This window comes from Corvus kubaryi, unplaced genomic scaffold (genome assembly GCF_017639235.1).
Source record: "Corvus kubaryi isolate FWS band 111438036 unplaced genomic scaffold, C.kubaryi_AGA036_p1.0 split3-37374, whole genome shotgun sequence".
Taxonomy (NCBI): Eukaryota; Metazoa; Chordata; class Aves; order Passeriformes; family Corvidae; genus Corvus; species Corvus kubaryi.
In genome coordinates this window covers 97,185-118,411 of record NW_024582090.1, presented here as the reverse complement: position 1 = coordinate 118,411, position 21,227 = coordinate 97,185, and the positions used below count along the sequence as shown (strand labels likewise).

The 21,227-nt window shown below is 39.7% G+C and overlaps 1 protein-coding gene across 3 annotated transcripts in view; it reads left to right on the top strand.

Moving 5' to 3' along the window:
- Positions 1 to 21,227, top strand: part of KDM3B (lysine demethylase 3B) — a 50,664-nt gene that overhangs the window by 4,283 nt on the left and 25,154 nt on the right. For 2 of the 3 annotated variants that reach the window (XR_006014050.1, XM_042016095.1), the window contains exons 2-14: positions 3,337 to 3,504; positions 5,924 to 6,037; positions 6,488 to 6,593; positions 8,056 to 8,180; positions 8,903 to 8,971; positions 9,891 to 10,472; positions 12,870 to 14,154; positions 14,474 to 14,675; positions 16,008 to 16,222; positions 17,284 to 17,436; positions 18,416 to 18,523; positions 19,990 to 20,117; positions 20,785 to 21,061. Coding sequence is in view for 2 of the 3 variants with exons in the window: in XM_042016095.1 (XP_041872029.1) it covers positions 3,337 to 3,504; positions 5,924 to 6,037; positions 6,488 to 6,593; positions 8,056 to 8,180; positions 8,903 to 8,971; positions 9,891 to 10,472; positions 12,870 to 14,154; positions 14,474 to 14,675; positions 16,008 to 16,222; positions 17,284 to 17,436; positions 18,416 to 18,523; positions 19,990 to 20,117; positions 20,785 to 21,061 (3,532 nt within the window). In the remaining variant the exon portion in view is untranslated. The remainder of the gene's footprint in view (positions 1 to 3,336; positions 3,505 to 5,923; positions 6,038 to 6,487; positions 6,594 to 8,055; positions 8,181 to 8,902; positions 8,972 to 9,890; positions 10,473 to 12,869; positions 14,155 to 14,473; positions 14,676 to 16,007; positions 16,223 to 17,283; positions 17,437 to 18,415; positions 18,524 to 19,989; positions 20,118 to 20,784; positions 21,062 to 21,227) is intronic. The other variant, XM_042016096.1, reaches the window with a different exon arrangement.

Below are 21,227 nucleotides of genomic sequence, written 5' to 3'. Positions count from 1 at the left end.
GGGAGTCCCTTTGGAGTGTCTCACCCACACTGGATAGTGACATTCTGTTGGCAAAACACAAAGGAAAATGGGGAGGCTTTCTTGCATAGTCAGGTTTTTTTGGCAGTTTTTGCATGCTTAGCACACAACAACGTCTTCCTAAATTTCTTCCAGAATGTCATGCTTTTGTTGATGTCTACCTTGTTCATTTTGACATTAATTATTGTAGTCAGGGATGAATTTCATTTGTTAAGAGTTGCTTAGTATGCTAAATGACATTGAGGTAGGTGCTTCTGGAGAGAGAGTGACAGTTTCTGAGACATTCTTCTAAAGAATTTGCAACTTGAGAAGATTAGCTTTGGTTTCTTATTTTCAGATTATTGAGAAGGTGGCATTAAGCTCCAGGTCAAAGCTTGTTGATTATACAAAGAGTGTGTGTATCACAAGGCAAATAATCTTAGAATCATTGAATTATCGAAACATCAAGGTTGGAGGAGACCTGTAAGATCATCAAGTCCAACTGTCAGCCCAGCACTACCACTGTAATCCCTAAACCACATCATCCAGTACCAGAGCCAGATGCCTCATAAACACCTGTAGGGATAGTGACTCTACCATCTCCCTGGGAAACCTATTTCAGTGCCTGACTACCTGAACAGTGAAAAATTTTTTTGTAACATCTACTCTGAATCTCCTCATCTCAGGTGAAATCCATTTCGTCTGGTCCTCTTGCTGCAGGCACAGCAGAAGAGACTGGCCCCCACCTTACTGCAACCTCCTTTCAGGGGGTTGTAGAGAATGATGAGATCCCCCCTGAACCTCCTCAAGACTAAACAAATGCAGCCTCCCTCAGCCACTCCTCATAAAACATGTTTTCTAGACCTTTTGTGGGGCCTTGTTGGTCTTTGCTGGATACGCTCCAGCACCTCAATGTCCTTTTTAAAGTGAGGAGCCCAGAACTGAATGCAGCGATTGAGGCGTGGCCCCACCAGTGCTGAGTAGAGGAGGACGATCATTTCCCTAGTACTGCTGGCTACACTATTCTTGATACAGGCCAAGTTTCCATTCAGCTTCTTGGCCACCTAGGCACGTGCTGGCTCTTACTGAGGTGGCTGTCAACCAGCACTCCAAAGTCCCTTTCTGCCGAACAGCTCCCAAGGCACTACTCCCCAAGCGTGTGGCTCTGCAGGAGGTTTCTGCAACCCAAGTGTAGGACCTAGTGCTGCAAGGACCCACCTTGTTGAACCTCATGTCGTTGTCCTTGGGCAGTGATTTTGATTGAGTCTGTCCAGGTCTCTCTGCAAAGCCTTCTTACCCTCAAGCAGATCAACACTCCCACCCAACTTGCTCTTGTCTGCAAATTTACTGAGGATGCACTCAATCCCTATGTCCAGATCATCAATAAAGATGTTAAACAGGAGCAACCTCAAAACTGAGCCCTGGGGAATACCACTTACGACTAACCCCAACTGGATTTAGTGCTGTTCACCACAACTCCCTGCGCCTGGTGATCCAGCCGGTCTTTTACCCATCGAAGGGTCCAGTCATCCAAACCATGAGCAGCCAGTTTTTCTAGGAGTATGCTGTGGGAGGTGGTGACAGACGCTTTACTGAAGTCTGGGTAAGTACATCCACAGCCTTTCCCTCATCTATTAAATGGGTCAGTTTGTCATAGAAGGAGATGTAGGCTGGGCTTTTTTAAATCTTGAGTGAAGTAATAAAATGAACCTAATAGGTATTCTCATTTATTTGGGCAGGGTGGTAAGCTGTACTTCATTGCTTGTTTGAGTTTGTCTACCTTTGGTGATCCTTGCCAAGTAGTTTAGGGGGACATGCCAGTGAGAGGTCCTCTCTGTGTTGTTACTTATAAAATCTCCCCATCTTTTAATCAAATTCTTAAATATTTTGCAAAAAAGCATATATTCCAAAGTCAGCATTATTGTAGTAATTATTTATGACAACCTCTTTTCATATAACCTTTGTGATAAGAGAATCATAACAGGATTATTACCTCACTAATGCTGCATGCATTGTAAACAAATTATTCCATGTAGTTATTTTTCTGTGATAGTTTTCTCATTATATCACATGCTACTGGCAAAGTAGCACAAATATAATACTAAGAAAGCTATAGGCCCACTGAAAATGGAAAGGTGTTCAGTCTAGTTTCCACTCTATTGCTGAAAATTGTTGAATTGGTGGAAGGATATCTTGAAAGGTCCGGTACTGTTTCTCAGCAGGGCAGCTTAAGCAGTAATGGAGTTCAAGAATTCATCAGGAGAATTACTTCATGTTCCTTCCCTCTTGCCTTGGACTTCGAGCTTTTGAGTCTGGGGGGAGGAGTGGGGTAGAGGAGTAAGCGGTCTCTAATACTTGTCTTAATAGGGTTTATTGGTAAAGCAGAGAGCTGTCTGTCTCTGTACCTTGTCGCTCCCCAGTGATCTTGTAATGGTTACAAAACTCTGTTTTGACCATCCAGCTTAAGGTGTTCCTTAACTGATTAGTAATTTTTTTGCCGTTCATCTGACATGTTTGATTATATTTGGCAAGTATGTAAGTTGTGTAGATGAGAGATTGGAATGTGACTTTTCTAACTCTTAATAGCTCCAGTTGTTAGGACATGGAATGAGATTTGTAACCTTAGCATTCTTGCCATGTCATTTCATATGACTTTAACAGTTGTCCTTTGTGATGGGAAAAAAGGAGGATGATATCTCAGAACAGCAATTTGGATTTGTAGTGTGTGTAGTGTGGTTTATATTGTTACACTTGTAAATAAGGTAATTAAAAATTTAGCAAGTAGGTAATTCTCAGTAATCTCGTGTCATCCAAAATATTTGCATTTGTTCAGGAACTTTAATAATGTACAAGACAAGACAAACGTCTGGTTTAGAGTGGGTTTTGTAAACACAAACCTTGCAGGCTGAAGCATTTAGTTCTGTGAGTGTCAGTTAACCATACTGATACAGGCTGTCTGTTGAAGTGCCAAGTAAGAGGGTTGAAATTCTCTAAAAAATCCTCCTGCAAAAGAGGCTTGCACTGGGTCATTAGCTGCATTTTGGGATGAACAATTCTCATGTCTTTAATTTTGTATAGGAAAACGCAGCATTTGGAGCCAGTGATGTGTGTTTGGGGATAAATAATTGGTCATAGGTTAGTAATTGTGAATTTGGTTCCCATTTCTTTTGTAATATTTGATAGCTATGCAGATGTGTTCTCAGTGTTAATATTGCAATACTTATCGTGATGTTTCTTACTAAAGCTGCTGTCTCATTTTCCGTAAGGATTGTAGGAATGTTATTTTCTATTAAGTGTCTGAAAAGAGATTAAATACCTTCTAATTTTTTTTTCAATCAGATCTTTGTGGAATTTGATGGCTGTAACTGGAACCAACATGCATGGGTGAAAGTCCATGCTGAAGAAGTTATAGTGTTGCTGCTGGAAGGATCATTGGTTTGGGCACCACGAAATGATCCAGTTATGCTTCAGGGGACTCGAATCTCGCAGGCACAGTGGCCTGCACTGGTGAGTATTTGACCAGAAGCCCTTAGATCCTCAGAAGTTTTCATCAGCTCTGCTGTGAAACTTGAGGCTTGGATATTGTACAGGGCACCATTTTGCAGGTTCAAAAATTTCTTGGGGATGGACTTTTACTAATAGGAGTTTCTTAACTGGCACTTAATAGCGCCTTTGGGAAAGCACTGGAGAGGCAGTATGCTTCCAGTTCCTGCCCCAGGAATTGCTATGACATATTTTACAGAAATGTGTTATTTACAGGTTAGTCTCTGAAGAAACGTGTTATATATCTGAAAAGATCATTTTGCCCTATTTTAAAATTTTATGTATGTTAGGCTTTTCTGAATTGTGAGAATAAGCCTTTTAGTCTTATGAAGGACTCTCCGGAGCTCTGTATGGTAAAGGCTGTTGCATCAATTAAGTAGGTATACCAGAAGGCATCTTGGGGAAGAGAACAGACTGCGTGCTGTGCCTGACATATTGAATTGGCCACTTCGAATCTAAAAAATTTATTTCCATTTTGCTGTCAGCATTAACTAATGTGACATGCAAAATTTTCTCATGTTTCTTGATGTGGTTAACCATATTGCTGTTTACATGGCAGCTACATGTCATGACACTTGAAAACAAAGCCAGTGTATTTTAGCTAGCATATCTGAATATACCCATTCTGCAAACATCCTGATGAGTCGTATATAGGGATGAGCATTCCTTATATATTTCTTCTCTTAGTGGCATCTGAAGAGGAAAGATTATATGTGAGAATCCTTCCCTCATTTTTATGCTGTTTAATTTTTATTATTTGGCCCTTCTTTTGTTTCTTTTCTCCTCCTACAGTCCTTGGACTGCTTGGGATCCTACTCTGCTTTTTAATACATTTTGTGCATGGCTACATTGAAACATTTTTTCCCCATCAAGGATTGTGTGCCTTGGTAGAATTTGAATTTAGTGTTTTAAAGGGGCACTTGGGCACCATGCAATGATCAAGTTGAGCAAGTTCATCACTGCATCTTTCTCTGAGGATTTCTTTATTGCACTTGGCTTAAGGCAGAAGAAAACCAGGCCTTTACAGCAGAGACTCTGGAGAGAGTGTTTTTTCCAGAGGTGAAGTTTTCCTTTCAGTGTATTTCCAACTTGTCTCCAAAAATTAACTCCAGTTAGTTTCATCTGGGAAACTGTTTTTACACAGGAACAGCATTTTTCAGTTGATTGCCAAATAGGTCAAAATCCAAGTGATTTGGGTGTATTACCATAGTCTGCATGCTGACTGTGTAATGATTCCAGAGTATTTCCACTACAACTCGAGCTTTACCTGTAGGCTTGCTGAAAAAATATTTCCCTACTCTGGACATCCACATGAGCATTGAAGCTTTCTCTAGGTACTACAGGCCTACCCAGATAACTGTATGGGAATGGAGATTGGAGTTAGTCAAAGCACCAGAGTACATATTGGCAATGGGTAACCAACTACTTAGCATTACAAAGGGGATGGTATGTTTCAGGGGTGTGGGGGATGGTGGGTTTTGTTGGGGTTTTGCTTTTTGGTTTGTTTTTGTTTGTTTTTGTTTGTTTGTTTGTTTAAGATATATCACTTATGAATGTGTTTTCATTCTTCATTGTCTCTTTTTTGTAGTCCTGTTTGCTTTCAGGAAATAGTTCTACATAAACTGAGAAAATAAATTTTTATATTTATACTGTTGTGTACAGGAGAATGGAGTGTAAACAAACTTGATGAGAGCTGTTAAGGGAAAAATGTCATGAATACTTGTGTGTTAAAATCATGTAAGTGTGAGCATGAGACAAATAACACTTCAAAGACTCTTGCTGGCAACATCCTCTTCCATCAGCAAATTATTTTATAAGGTTGTCTGATTCTGCTATTACAAGGTTTCTGAATCCACTAGGTATTTTTAGTGATTTGCCCTGCATCTTGAACATCAATAGTACACTTGCTATGAACTTCAGTTTTTCACAAAACACTGGCCAAAAATTCTCTCATTCAATAATAAGCATATAAATTCCTTACAGCTAACTTCTGTAGAAAAATAAAACCACTCCTTTCATAAGGCTGTATCTGAAATACGTTAGATAGTTTGAATCATTAACCAAAGCTTTTTTTTAACCTGAGCATCAGAAGGTGTTTACCTGTGAAAAACCAAATACCACCACAGGTGTTTTCATTTCTGCTTTAAGATCTAATGAAAAAGTGGATCCAATTGTCTGTAATTCCTGCTTGTAATGCAAGAATTATTGGCTTAGACATAATGACTAATATTTTGCATTACAACTTGAGCACTGGGAGGTAGAAGTTGAGAAATTAAAATTTTTAATTTTTTAAAATCTAAAAAGCTTGTGAAATCAATTGTTGATGGCATGTATGTGTGCTCAGTCATTTTGGTAACTTCTTTTTTTTTGTCGTTTGTCACAGACCTTCACTCCTCTAGTAGATAAACTGGGGTTAGGCTCTGTGGTCCCAGTGGAATTTCTTCTGGACAGACATTTACGTTTCCTGTCTGATGCCAGTGGATTACGTTTATTTCAGGTATTTGAACTGTATTCAGTTAAAATGTGAATTTATCTTTGGGCTGTGCTTGTCAGATTAGTTTTGGTTTTTTCTTACTGTTCCACCAACATATCCATCTTTCTCCTTTCACTGCCCTGTCACATATTTGTGTTTGTTTCCCTGCATAGCCAGGTCCTTACACTGACCTCCATTTGCATGCGAAAAGTACTAATACTCTCTACATTGTTCAGTTGGAGAGCTAGGTATCATTGTGTAGCTGATAATTGCAGTGGAAGTTTTGCAACAGCTTTTGCATAGTTAATTCTTTTATTCCCCCTGGCATGCTCAGTAATTTTTTTTTTTTAATTTTACTTTTTTTTTTCTTGTTTGTCATCTCTGACTGCAGTCCAAGAAGAGCTGTCCTGTAAAACCTAATGATTCTATTACCCTAGAAGACTGTACTTTGTTAAAACTGTTTGTTTTTGGCAGATGGCAACAGAGAGTCAAAATCAGATTCTGCAGGAACAGCCTTCACTAAGAGAATCTGTCAATGCACTGATCAGCGACCAGAAGCTTCAGGAGATATTTAGTAGAGGTGAGGTGTGTTTTCTATCTCGGAGCTACTTTGTTGTGCAACAGCTGTAAGACTATGCTGGAATTTGTGAAGGAGGATAGTAATAGTATCTGTTACTGTTTCATTTGGAAGGTCAATTTTCTGTATTTTGCAAGTTCTTTACAAAGAAACATTATTTTATCACAGATACAGGTAAGCAGTTGCTGAGATACAACCAGAAATACCTACTGGGAATGGTCACTTAAGATGTAGTTAAAGTAGGACAATATCCATCTATTTACAGCTTCCCTATTTTAAGTTTTAGTTTTGAATTTTTAAAGTGTTGCTCCTTTTCTGTGGGTCTGTTCTGTAAATGTGGAAATTGAGAATTGAAGTTCCTTTGTATTTGCTGATCCTCAGAAACTTTCTTTTGTAATGGCAATTCAAATTTTGACATTTCTATAATTAATACATCAGTTGTTTAAGTTGAATATACGTGTGGATGTGGCTGGTCAGCATAGAGTTAGTACCTTATCTGTTGTCTGGGTTGTGTATTAGGGTTAAGCCTGATTGTGGCTTTTGTTGTCAGATTTGGGTCATTTTGGTCAAGTGCTAAAATAATTTCTATGCAGAGTTCATGTGCCAGGGAGGCACCCTAGAGACAGACCACTGTCTTACATTTGAAGGATGATGTAATTCTTAAGGGAATTTGGTGCCTTTTGGTCAAATAAAATGTGTATTCATAGAAGTTCTATGAGGACAATACTTCTTACATGAGCAAGTAGCTTAAGAATTGTCCAGTTCGAAGTCTTCTTCTGAAGTCCCTAATTCTGGCTGTGTCACAACAGGTTGTTGGATCACGTGGATTTTGATGATCCAAGATTAGCAGAGGTTTATTTTGTCTGGGCTTAGGGTAGGAGGAAAGCTCAACATGCTGATGTGGAGAGCAAGGGGAGGGTGAGAGGAGACCTTTATGTAGATAATCTGTTACCTGTGTGAAAGAACTAAGACTGGTTGATTTAGAGATGTTGGATATCCAAATACGTTTCTACTCTGAAACGCATGGGGTTTTTTCTGGGATTTGACACATCTGAACTAAGTCAGAATACTGGGACTGGTTACTGGATTGAAGCTGCATGATTACTAACCTGTAGGTTAGAAAGCAAAATAATTTAGTTCGCAAGGAGCCCCCATCCAGCATGATTTTGTCAAAGGAGTGAGTTAATTTTGGTCTTTCACGTTTGGTTTTTTTATGTGTAAACTGTATTCATTTTGTCGTCACAATAGCTTTGAGTTACAACAATGAGGACCTATTGACTTTTTAGGATAAAATGCCTGGTTACACAGAATTTTTAGCAGAAGCCCTAGTGTTTTAATTTCTTTCCACCTGGAAGATGACACGTCAAGTCCTAATTAAGTGCACAGAACCATTTTTTTGTATGACTCCTAACTAGTATGACGCAAAGCTTGTTTGGAAAATGTACTCAAAGTCCTTATTTTCCAGGTCCTTACAGTGTCCAAGGCCAAAGAGTTAAAGTTTATCAACCAGAGGATGAAAATAGCTGGCTCTGTGGTGTTGTGAGCCACCAAGATCCAATAACTCGTCTTATGGAGGTGTCTGTGACTGAGGTAAAAATACGAAGCACTGCTTTGGTGTTCCTAAAATACCATGCCTCAATATCTGTATGTGGAGAATGACAGCTTCGCCCAAACTTACTCTTTTGGTTTGTTTTTTTGCTTTAAAAGATGAGTAATGATTTGTGTTGGGATTCACAGTATTTTTCTAGTATTTTTTCCTATTATGTTGACTTTCCAGAATAAATGATGTCACACAGACTATTAAAAAAAGAAAAGCTGTAAGAATTTCAGTACTGTGAACTAAAAATGTAACCTCCAAGCACAGATACAGAGATTGGATATTTGTTGCTCCTTTTGGGGAGAAACTGGTGAGGATACTTAGGCTAAACTGAGGTGCTTCTTCCAGTAGTCCTTTCTACACCTAGAGGAGTGAACATGGAGAGGGCTGGAACAATGTTGAATCAAATTTAAGAGCTGTGTTTAATGCATGAGTACCTCTAGAAATGCTCAATAGAACAGATATACATGGAAACAGCAGTAGGAATCAAATGCAAAAGTTTTTCAAATAGAGAAGGAGCAAAAGGATAGAAGGTGAACTGGAAGGCTGTAGTATTACTAAGAAAGTGAGACAGAAGGAAAAGGTAAATGGGAGAGGGCCTGCACAGTAACTGTGTATTTAGGTCTCTTATGTTGATACTATATACTTTGAATTAAAAATTAACCTCTGCTTTTCTTTCTCTTACCTCCTCATTATCAATCCGTATAAAAATTAGAGTGGTGAGATAAAGTCGGTGGATCCTCGACTGATTCATGTGGTGATGGATAACACTTCTCCAAGCGAGGTAGTACAGCAGTTCGTTCAGGTCTTGTATATGCAGTATGAAACTTCATAAAATTTTTGATCTGAAATAAGTAAAATCTGGAAAGGACTAAAAAATTCTGCAGTGTTCACTGTAGATTTTGGATAATTCTCATAATTTTCCTCTTAAAGTTGGAACAGGAAAATTTTGTTTACCATTTTGATGGTCATAGCTTTCTTTAAACAATCTTCTCTTTTTGTTCAGGCCTGTTTACTAAGTTTAGCATGGATCGTGGAGGGGGGATCAGTAACTGTGTAACCGTGGTGGTTGTTCTCCATTTTAAGGTGTAGTGTTGCTGCCTTTTTCTAAAAGGATCATTCTGTGCTGGTTCACAGACCTTTTAAGGCATTTCTAAAAATTGCCATCTGGCTTCTCTGCCTTGTAAGCAGGCTTGTGTGTTTGTGGCATTTCATTGCTTCAGTTGAGAGGTTCCATGATAACATTTGAACCTGAATTTTTACCGTAGGCTGAAGGGCAAGCTATCTCCTGTAGTTAAATATTGTAGGCTTTGTGTAGTGGACAGACAGCGTGCCCTTGAAAAGAGTCGTGGGGTCTATAATTGGAGAAAAAATTAGTGTGCAGATGGTATTCATACATTATGAAGAGCTTTGTTGGAGTATTGCATATTTCTCAAAATTTGGCGTGATGTTCATGCTACAGCAAGGTAGCTCAGCTAAAAAATTTCTTGTGCAGATCTTGTTCTAGTACAAAAAAGACAAGACTGCACTTAATGCTTGTGTTCTGTGCTCACGTAGCATCTCTCTTTAGATGTCTCAGTTTCTGATAAAGTGTTCCTAAACTTCAGAGCAGTGTAATATATTCTGTTCTTACAGAAAAGAAGTTCTTTGAATGGGTATCCTGGTTGTTCTGTTTAGTGATTGCATGGCTTTGTCTATTACAGGGAGGGGGCCTAAAAGCAGCTAAATCATCAACTAAAGGGAAAAAGAAGAAAGAAAGCCTGGAGGGAAAGGACGGAAGGAGGAGGAAAAATGTATCAGATCCTGGTTGTGATCCTGCAACAAAGAAGCTAAAGGAGAGGAGTGAGGCAGATAGCAATGGTAGTGACGGAGGTGAGGCAAGCAGAGGTCCTTGGAAAGGAGTCTCCAGTAGTGAAACAGGACTGGATCCAAGGGCCAAGCAGTTGCCTTCGTTTATTCCTCAGATTAATCGCAATATTCGTTTTGCTACTTACACCAAAGAGAATGGCCGAACACTAGTAGTCCAAGACGAGCCAGTTGGTGGTGACACACCATTGCCCTTCACTCCGTTTTCTTCTGTGACTGGACAACCATTACTAGTTGGATCTGGATGTAAAGAGGCAGGAAAATCACTGGAACAGGTTGGCCAAGGCACAGTGACTTCTACAACTGCAGTTACTACACCTGCTTTGACACCGACAACTGTGAGAATCTCTGATACCAGTTTGCCAGCTGTTACTGGACAGGAGAAACTGAAAGCAGTCCGATCCCAAGCCCAGGGAGAGGTGAGTAGCTCATGATCCAACATGTTTCAGAAAGATTTATGTGTTTGCAGCAGATGTTCTGCAACATACTCCTGTTACAATGTGTGTCCACGGAATTGAAAAAGCCTACTTTTTCTCTCCTGAGTCTGTCTCCTTCCGAAGAAAACCTGTTACCTGACCTAAGAAATTACTCAAAAGAAAATTAAGAGGATTGGTGAAGGAGTATTAAGAGACAACTGTGTAGCACTCTTATGCTTATTCAGCCTTAATCTGAGAAATGCAGCTTTAACATAACACTAAGCACTGCATTTAATTAATTTTGTTGCGTCATATGGCAGATAACCTGCTTAAAATCTCTTGCCTTTATATAAACAAATCTGCGTGAAAATGCGTACTGAGTTGAACATTCAAGTTACTTTAAAAAAAAAGCCTCAAAACCAGAAAAACGATAAACCTACATTTAGAGGACCTTTAACAGATGCCTGTCTTGTGTGTTAGAGCTGTGGTATCTATATAGTAGTAAAATGAGCCAGTTCCATTGTATACAATCTAGGACTAAAACCAAAGAAATAATTAAAGTATTTGAGATGAGAGCTCAGTCTGAAAGCATCTTGAAGGCCTTTTAGTTATGTCTTTGTTTACAATGGAAAGAGTAGAAAAATAGAAGGGAAACCCTGTTAAAATAGAAGACTTTTTAAATAAATCAAATGAAGATTTGTAAAAACAAAACAAAAATGAAACTGACCTCAGTAAGTACAACAAAAATAAAGAATCTCGCCATCTACTGTATAAAAAAAGAAAATAGGAGATACGTTAAGAGAGTCCAGTGTGATTGCCTGGAGGTTAAAGGCATTGTTATCATCCCTGTCTTTTGTATAAGCCAATGGAATTGGTGGAAGGGTTAGATGTTTACCTTGGGATAAAGATGCCTAGGTGGTAAGGTGTAAAGGAGAAATAAAATTGTTGAAAACAGGAGTGTTGCATAATGAGCATAATACAATGTAATATGACCTCTTCTATCCCCCACCCCCCAAAAAAATAAATAAATTCAGAGTTGGGAGCAACTACAGATTGTGTAATTGTACTGAGAAATTACGGTATCACCTGTCCTTCTTTCCCTCTCTCCAACCCCAAATCACTTTTTTAAAACATTTATAATTTGGCTTCAGAGTTGGCAGGCAGACTATTAGTCCATTTTAAACTATTTTTTTTGAGGGAAGGAACCTGACATAAATCAGTAAGAGTGTTGTAGGTAGTTCACATGTGTTACTGTTTCAGACTGTCTGCTATATCATAGTGTGATTTGGTCCTTGAGATGACTTCAAAACCTTGGTTTCCATTCAAATTCATATTGTTTTTAAAACTATTAGAACTCAGTTTTCTAAAATTATTTTTATGTCTAAAAATAAATATCTGAAATTCTAATATCTGAAAGAACTGTTAATGGGTTATTAAAGTTATTACAGCTGGAGATTGGTAATGAGGAGCAAGCTAAACATTAGTATGCAGTAGAGTAGGTGTGCAGGGACACTAGTGACCAGTAGGATGTGTTGCACAGAGTCTGTGGTTGTATTTAACATGACCTTGAAATAAAATTGTGTTAATGATGAGCAGATTTCTAAGTGGAAACTCAAAAAAAAAGGAGTAGAGCTGATTTAAATGATTCTATGAGGAATTAATCCCAGTATATAATAGTTACAGTAGGACTGTCAGAATTGGAAAATCTGGACAAGTACCAACTGAGAAGAGAGCAAGTGAATATTCCGTATCGCAGTTATGGTTCTAGTAGAAATCTGCCATTCACAAAACTTTCTAGTATTTAATGGTCATAAAAACTAAGCCTTTTGTGCTTAACCTCTACTGAGTAATTCCCTGGAAGGCACCGTGTCCTAGGCATCTATCTACCTGTCAGCAGATGCGGCTTGCTGGGACCAGGAACAGTTTGTCTGCTAACTGCTAGGGGGCTTGGTTTGTTTAATTAACTTGCAAACTAAGTTACTTATTTCAACGGTGCTACTTAAGTAGATGGAGCTTATCAGAATGATCTTGGGTGAGGGTGAAAGGTGGAAGGGTATTCCAAAGCAGTTTCAATTAAGGTTCCCTCGTTGTTGATTTGACTTCAAAGGATCAGCAGTTTTACTAAGTTGCTTTTGTATGAATTAGTTCACCTGTCTTGTGTCTCACCTTTGTTCTAAAGTGTGATAAGACATTAAGTGTTAGTTTTCTTTGTGTGTCTTCAGTTTCAATAGCTTGTGGGTAGGAATCTTTAAAGAAGTTTCTTCATTGTAAGTATGTCTGCTGGAAATTTCTATTCCACATGGGTAAGTAGAATGCTAATGGTACGATGAGATGAACCAAACTATTCTTGAATCAAATAACAATCCTATAATAGACTAATGCTTATTAATTTTGTTTCAGAATTCCCGAAATTCACTTTTGACTTCTTCTGGATTTGGAGTCTCTCTTCCAAGTGCTTCCCAGTCCTTGGTATTTGGGGCTGGAAGGAGCCAATCAAATGGAGTGATGGCTCCAGAAAGCAAACCTTCTGGATTTCCTTTTGGCTGTGGTACTGGACAAGAAGCTCAGAAAGATTCTGATTCATCCAAGAACTTGTTTTTTCAGTGCATGTCCCAGAATCTTCCTTCCAGTAACTATTTCACAGTCATTTCAGAGAGCTTGACTGAAGATGTCTCTAGTCGGGACTCATTCAAGCAATGTACAGAGAGTGTGGGTGCTGGGACTTGTAAAGGTAAAGTTATTTCAGTGGACACTAAGCCGGGAGCCCAGTCTGGTAGTTCTGTGGAGCGGAAGCTGCCTGTAGAATCTATGCCTACCCTTACTCCAGCCTTTTCACGAAGTCTGTTGAATACTCGTCCCCCTGATAGTCACGAAAACCTATTTTTACAGCCCCCAAAACTGTCACGAGAGGAACCCTCAAACCCTTTCCTGGCATTTGCTGAGAAAGCAGAACTTAGTCCTTTCAGTGGCTTTGCATCTTCATCTCAGACGGGGGTTTGTGCTCCCTCGACACCTGTGGGTCATAAGGCCACTTCTGGCTGGCCAGAAACACTCACCTCTACAGACTCTTTAGCTAAGAAGAAAACATTGTTTATAACAACTGACTCCTCAAAGATGATCTCCAGTGCTTCTGGTTCAACAGCTGCTGCTGGTGTTCAAAGCCCTTCCACTGTAGGGAATGGCCGTTCCAGCTCACCGACCAGCAACCTGACACAGCCTATCGAGATGCCCACACTTTCCTCCAGCCCAACAGAAGAAAAACCAGCTGTTGGGCCTGGGCAGCAGGACAATCCTCTTCTGAAAACTTTTTCTAATGTGTTTGGCAGACATCCACCTACCCTTTTCTCTTCACATGTAGAGTTTCCACAGGAGAACAAAGCCCCTTTTGAAGCTGTGAAAAGGTTCTCGCTAGATGAGCGGAGCTTAACATCCAAACAGGACTCTGACTCCAGTACAAATAGTGACCTGTCAGATTTGAGTGACTCTGAAGACCAGTTGCAGGCTAAGGCTTGTATGAAGGGTATCCCAGACCACTTGATGGCGAAGCTAGGCCCCAATGCGGAGCGCAATGCAGAATTACTGCTGGGTAAAGGAAAGGGGAAACAAGCCCCAAAGGGCCGGCCCCGCACAGCTCCCCTAAAAGGTGATGACTTGAATGCGGATAATGTTTTGGAAGCACAAAGAGGTGGGATACTGGGTTATCTCCTGTGTAATGAACTGCGTGAACTAACCACGGTTGTAAACCTCATTCATGCTCAGTAGACAGCACACAGGATGCTTACAAGGCTGAAGCTTAATGCTTCTTGTATGTGAATTTGATGTTCACTTTGAGAAATGTTTAAGCATGTATTTGTCAGAACAGAAGTGTGGTATGCTGCAGGCTTGAACAGACTTTCTGGTTTTACGTGGGTATGAACATACAGATCTCTGAAAAGATGATTGTTGGAGCCAGTATCCTTTTGCTGTTTCAGTTAACTAATAGATTTTTACTTTGCCTCACCCAGTTGGCCAGTCTGTGCTGAAAGATATGAGTAAGGTGAGGAAGCTGAAGCAGTCAGGTGAGCCTTTTCTCCAGGATGGCTCTTGCATCAATGTAGCTCCACATCTGCACAAGTGTCGGGAGTGCCGTCTGGAGCGGTACCGCAAATTTAAGGAGCAAGAGCAGGATGACTCAACTGTGGCATGTCGCTTCTTCCATTTCCGGAGGTGCTCAAATTCTTCCTTTCTTCATATGTAGTCTATGTGCAGAACTTGGGCCATGTCTAAGCACGAAGTAATTATGTTTTACTTATTAAATATGCTTGGGGGTACAATAATGAAGGTTTTGAGTGTCTTGCGTTTCCCTGCATCACCTGACCGGAATTCCCTCACTGGGCCGGAAAGAGCTGCTTTTCAAAGATAAAGCTGTAGGATACTAAGTGAGCTGCCAGGTACAGCCTCAGGAAATTGAATTTGCTTTATTGGGTAGAATTTTACTTCTGGGTAGCAATTTGTATGCAGTAACTCTCCCTCCTTCACAAGACATTCAGAACAAAGGTAAAATTTTAATCCACTCAGCAAGTAACTGGACATTGCCAGCATGAGGCTAATGTTTGACCAGATTCTGTTAAGTACAGGACTAAATTTTAGGAGTAGAACACTATGTCTGTGTTCTCTCTGTGTTGCGCACATGTCTTACACTGTTGTGTTTCGACCTGTCATGTTTCTCTTCGTCTTCCTTAACTGCCTATTCTAGCAAGTGCTATGCATCTTTTTCCAAAAGTATGTTCATTGACTTTCTGGCATGTAAAGGATGAAGTGAATTTTTAGTATGTGTCACCCATCCAGTAAGCATGCTGCTTCTTTTCCTAAACTTGTTAAAAATTAATCTAGCTTGAGGTTAAAGATAAGATGGGTTCTGCTTAAGAATGAAGTTACCTTTGATATTGACAGGAGATGTTCTGTTGTACATTTTTACGTCTTTTACCCCACAAGAATTAGGAAGGTCAACAGCTACTGGTAAAACAGTAGTGATTCATCAATGGGGAGAGCAGTGCAACAAGGATTTTTGCATATCTCTTAATGTGAGCTGTTAGAAGAGTTGCTGAGTGCTGGCAGCCCTAACCAGAACTGAAATACTGTTTTCTCAAAAGTTGGGAAAAACTTTCGCATGAATTAAAATTGAGAATGACAACCATTCAGAATTTTGCAAGCAGCATCATGCAGCAGGTCAAATTGAGTTTTGTCATCTCTTTCTATTAATAGGATAGAGAAGTGGGATTTAACAAGCTGTAGCAATTCCTTTTAGGTGGAATTTCCCACCAATGTTTACTAGGACCTTGGGATTTGTTCTAGTGGGTGTTGCAGCCACAGCTTTGTATGCCTTATTCTCTGCGTTACTGGGATGTGCATAATAAGTGTATTGTCTGTAGAATATAGCACTTTAGCTGAAGTCTTTTTTCCCCCCCTTTCTGGGTTTATGTTCTGATATAGATGTCATTATAAGTTAATTAAAGGTGGTTAAGCAGTTTCTCAATTACTCCATCCTATTTCGTGCAGGCTGGTATTTACCCGGAAAGGTATACTACGAGTAGAAGGTTTCTTGAACCCACAACAAAGTGACCCTGATGCCATGAGCCTTTGGATTCCTTCTTCCTCTCCTGCAGAGGGGATCGATCTGGAAACTTCCAAATATATCCTGGCCAATGTTGGGGACCAGTTCTGCCAGCTTGTTATGTCAGAGAAGGAGGCAATGATGATGGTAGAGCCACATCGTAAGTTGGGCTTTTGTCATGGGTTTTTTTTTCCATCCTCTCTGTATAATGCATGTACAATACAGTGGAATAGAATTGAAAATTTCATATAATTTCGTGTTGAAATGCTTCTCCTGCTCTTCCAATGAGAAGGCTATGTTCACCTCCTTGGGGTGTAACTGTGGGACCAGCATTTGAGACTTCCTTTTGGATGAGTGCAACATTACTACCAAGGAAGCTAGTGGTAACTGTCCTAGACATTAAATTATTTTTTTAATAACTAAATGCAGAAATCAGCTGGCTCATGCTCCTAAGAAAATAGAAATAAGCCAGAGTACCTACCACACTGAGCAGCTATGCTTTAATGAACAGATTTTCTGATCTATTTGTGTCCTTTTATGCTCCAGGCACATCATGTAAAAGCTCACGGTTTTTGAGGGAGCAATACCTTCATTCAGCCCGCAAGGACTTAGCTGAGCAACTGGTTGCCAGCTTTGCACTTCAAGGGGAAAAGGTTTAAGGAAAAAAAAAGGTAGCCAGTTTAGCTTATCACATGGATAACTGACTATCTGATTTTTTCCCTTTAGTTTCTGGAACATACAAGGGCAGCCATTCGGAGAGCCCCTTCCTTAGCAAATATGTTGGTTTAGAATCTGAATAGTTAACAGAGATCTGATTTTAGTGTATGTGTATTATGTGGTGAAACTAAATACACATTCTCTGTGGTTTTATGTATTGACATCACTTGTTCATAAAACTAGCAGAAGATTTGTAATTTTGCTGGAAGTTCCATTAGTGCTCCTTTAAATTCAGTTATTACAGAACACTGCAAGGTGCTGCATTTCCTTGTAGTGTGCCTTTTGATACCTGTCCTTACCTATTCTTAGAAATGGGAACTTGATAGTGTCACTGGACTAGCAACTCAAAGAATGGGGCTACGAATGTAAAAAGTATGTGTTTCTGTACTCTGCCTTCAGGTCATGTTGCTGTGAATTTTTCAATGTTGCTGTGATATTCTCAAATTAGGTGGGAGAAATGAAAAATGTCAAAGCAATAATTCGTAGTGTGCCTTCTCTCTATAGAGAAGGTGGCATGGAAACGAGCAGTACGTGGTGTGAGGGAGATGTGTGATGTATGTGAGACAACACTCTTCAATATTCATTGGGTTTGTCGGAAGTGTGGTTTTGGGGTCTGTCTGGACTGTTACCGGCTGAGGAAGAACCGTCCACGTAGTGGTGAGTACTGGGCATTTTTCCCCCACTGTAATCTTTGAACTGACTGTAGGCAGGGAATAGTTTCTGGGAAGTTGCAGAAGGTTTTGTGAGAGAGTTACTGAGTATCAGCTTGGAAGGCTGCATGTTTAGAACTTGTCTTGTATGCTGCTGTTCCATTCTTCATTTCCTTATGTACCTGTGTTTTATCTATTTGTTTAGGATGTGATTATTAAAATTACAGCATTAGCAGGCATAGAGTGTCTGCTGAGACAGTCAACTATATAGTTCTGTCCTTTCCTCAGAAAGTATAAAAGAAATATTGAGTAGTGTCTTAACAGTTCAGAACTGTTGCAAGGGGAACTAGTAAGCAGACACTGAAGAGAGCTGCTGTCTTTAACAAGGAGTTAGATTGGAAAGTTTTCTTCTTTTTTTTTTGATTCCATGACACACCAGGGCTTGTAATTCAGGAAGAAGTTAAGTAAGTTCAATTTTAGGAAATAGAGGCATGAGAAAGCAGATACCTGTTTGGGGTTTTTTGTGTACTTTACTGTTTTGAGACCACTCTGGTAGCATGGATGCTAACAAATGGCAATCTCAGTAAGATTAATTTGTGGGAGTTCCATTATTATATGGAGCAGATGTATAAAATTCTGGATGTTAATAAGTGTGAATACCGCTGTCTATTCATTATGATAACTTAGAAAAGCATAATGAGAACAAGAGTATCATATTTTAGAAATTGAGGTTAGAAACCAAAATTTTTAGTGATTGAAAATAAGCTGCTAGAGATGACTGAGGGAAAATTACTGTGATAGCTGTATACTATGAAGAGGCAGAAGTTGCGGTATATCCAGTCCTAATGGTCTGTATTTATAGTGTACTGCTGAAATCACCAGGTTAGTTTCCTGCACTGTAAAGAATCTAAAGAAACAATATTAACGCACAAATACTCTGTATGGTAAAGTTTTAGTACAAAATCTGGGTTTTTTCTTTATTCCAGAGACAGAGGAAATTGGTGATGAAGAAGTTTTCTCATGGCTGAAGTGTGCAAAGGGTCAGTCTCATGAACCAGAGAATCTCATGCCAACACAGATCATCCCTGGTACAGGTAATGCTTGAAACATGAAAGGAAAAATAGCAAATTTTGTATTAATTCTGAGAAAGCAAGTGGAAAAAATATAAAGATGGGTGATGTTGTAGCTGATACCTCTTCTAACATGGATTTAGAGGACACTCCCACTTGCTACAGCAGAAGGGTTGAAGGGAAGGTAACCCAAGTACGACCAAACTGTGGATTTGAAGTGCGCATCCTTCTAATATTAGCTGTGACTTGTGCTCAGCTGTTTTTAAGTTGTATCAGTAAATTTGTTTAAGTAGCGAGAAAGAGTTTTTTGGGGATGGTTTGTTTTTATTTTTCTTCTCTGGTGAGGGGGAGGGAAAGCTTGCAGCTTTCTGTGTTGCTTTTCCAGCAGATGTCAAGGTGATTGAATTTCCCTAATCATGCATGTGAGCATGATGCTTCCTGTAGTTGAAGTAAGAACACACTGTCAACAGGCTCCCCTTGGCTGGGTGGACTGGAGTAAAACCCAGCAGTGAGGTTTTCTTTGTTGGCTTGGTCCCTAATTTTTACGCATGAGTTCTCAACCTGTTCATCACTGTTTTTCAAGGACAGCTCTGTGTGGACAGTATGTTGTTTTATGTGGGGAACACCTCCTCACAGTGCACCAGTTCTTTAATTCATTCCATCGTGTTGCGGTGATAAAGATTAGATTGTTGCTTTCTAGTTGCACAGTGACTTCTGGCTCCTCCTGCTCATCACCCAAACTGCATGCATTAGTATGAAGAGGCCCTCCATCTGGGCTATCAGCCTTGCCCCTCTTGACAGGAACATGCCCAAATTCCTTTGAGTTATTTCACAGGTGTGTCCCTGTTGCTTCCTAATAGCTAAGTAGCCCCTGGCTCTTGTCTGTTGCTCAAATCTGCATCTCCTTTCCCCCTAGTAAATCTAGTTTTAAAGTTCTCCATATAAGGCTGGTCAACTTGTTGGCAGAGACTCTCTTGCCCTGCTTGGGCAGGTGAATCCCATCTGCTCCCAAGACACCTGACTTCTCAGAAGTAGATTTGTGGTCACAGAAGGCAAAACTGTTGAGTATGGCATCAGCCATGCAGCCAGGTATTCACCTGTTCAATTCATTACATCTCTCTGTGTACCAGGAGGGTAGAGGTGAACACCTGTGCTCCAGATCCTGTCAGCATTGCTTCAAGGGTTATCTAGCTTCTTGTGGTGGTTCAAAGTCACCTCATTGCAGTATTGTTGGACCCTACATGCAATAGTAGGAGCAGATGATAATCTGTAGGATTTGTGGGGTTTGACAGCCTCTCAGTGACATCATGAAGGTAGCATTAGCACCATTCGTCACGTACTGTTCAGGGACAATGTGTTGTTATATATTATGTGACCTTAAAGATACTTTGCAGTAATACTAGAAAAACCTCACCCCTTTGAATATATAGTTTAGGCCTTTTTTTTAGATTTCTTTGCATGTGATATTAAAGACTTGACTTTATTTACAGCGCTTTACAATATTGGAGACATGGTTCATGCAGCACGAGGCAAATGGGGTATTAAAGCCAATTGTCCATGTATTAACCGACAGAACAAATCGGTGTTGAGACCAGCTGTCACTAATGGAATATCACAGGTGTGTAATTTGAAGCTGAAATTACCTTGTTTGACATCTACATTTTTAAGATCTATTAAGGTGTTATATCCTTTAGGCTGACCTGTTGTGAATTTTAGTTTCTCCATATGTACTCTGAGTGTTTTAGTTTAGCAAAAGTCTTCTGGGGCATTTTTTGGGGACATGAACTGCATCTGTTATCTACCAAGTGGTTATTTGGGCTAATACTCTTATGTAGAAATTGGGTAGGAAGCCATTCATATTGATGCTGTATTTTAAAACAAACTACTATGAGTAGCTTGGAATACATGCTTTTATTTTGTTGTGGTTCCTGAAGGAATCTGGAGCAGTTCTGTTACTATCGATACAAAAAATCCTCCTGTAATAAAAAACCCCTGAAAGAACGAAAAAGAAAGAAATCAGAAAGTTTGGTCTTATGTTAAAAGATGACTAAATGATAACATGGTAAGAATTCACACCACAGTGCAAAGGTGAATACACACAGACAAGAAGCTCCTGTATCGTGCTGCTACCTTAGCATAAGTTAATTTTACTGTGTGCTTATAGCAAATGGAAAAAGAAAAACAACAGACAAAACCAAATGCATTGGATATGAAAAATGTCTTCCAAGCTGAAGTCTTCCCTTTATTCAAAATTTAGCAGTTGTTTATTTTTTTTTTTGTTTTAGCTTCCAGCTGTAAATCCTAGTGCATCAGTCTCTGGAAACGAGAACACCTTTTCCACTGGAGCAGGGGCAGCAGCAGTGGGGCAAGTAGAAATGGACACTGTACCAAAATCTGAAGCAACTGATAGTAGGATAGAAGATTCTGCAAAAATGGAGACATTACCAACCAATAACACTGAAGTAAAGACTAACAGACCACTTTGTCCAGAAACAGCTCCATCGTCAGCTTTACACTGGCTTGCAGATTTAGCAACGCAAAAAGCAAAAGAGGAGACAAAAGGTGAGCAGAAGAAATGCCCTCTGGGGTTGGAATCAAAAGACAAATGATAACATGCTGTTCGATTGCTATACTTCGTGAGAGTGTCTAGCCCTAAATAGAAAAGAACAAGGTAATTTTTCTTCCTTTGCCTCTTAGAACCAGTTTTGTTCTATGGGCTTAGAAAAAT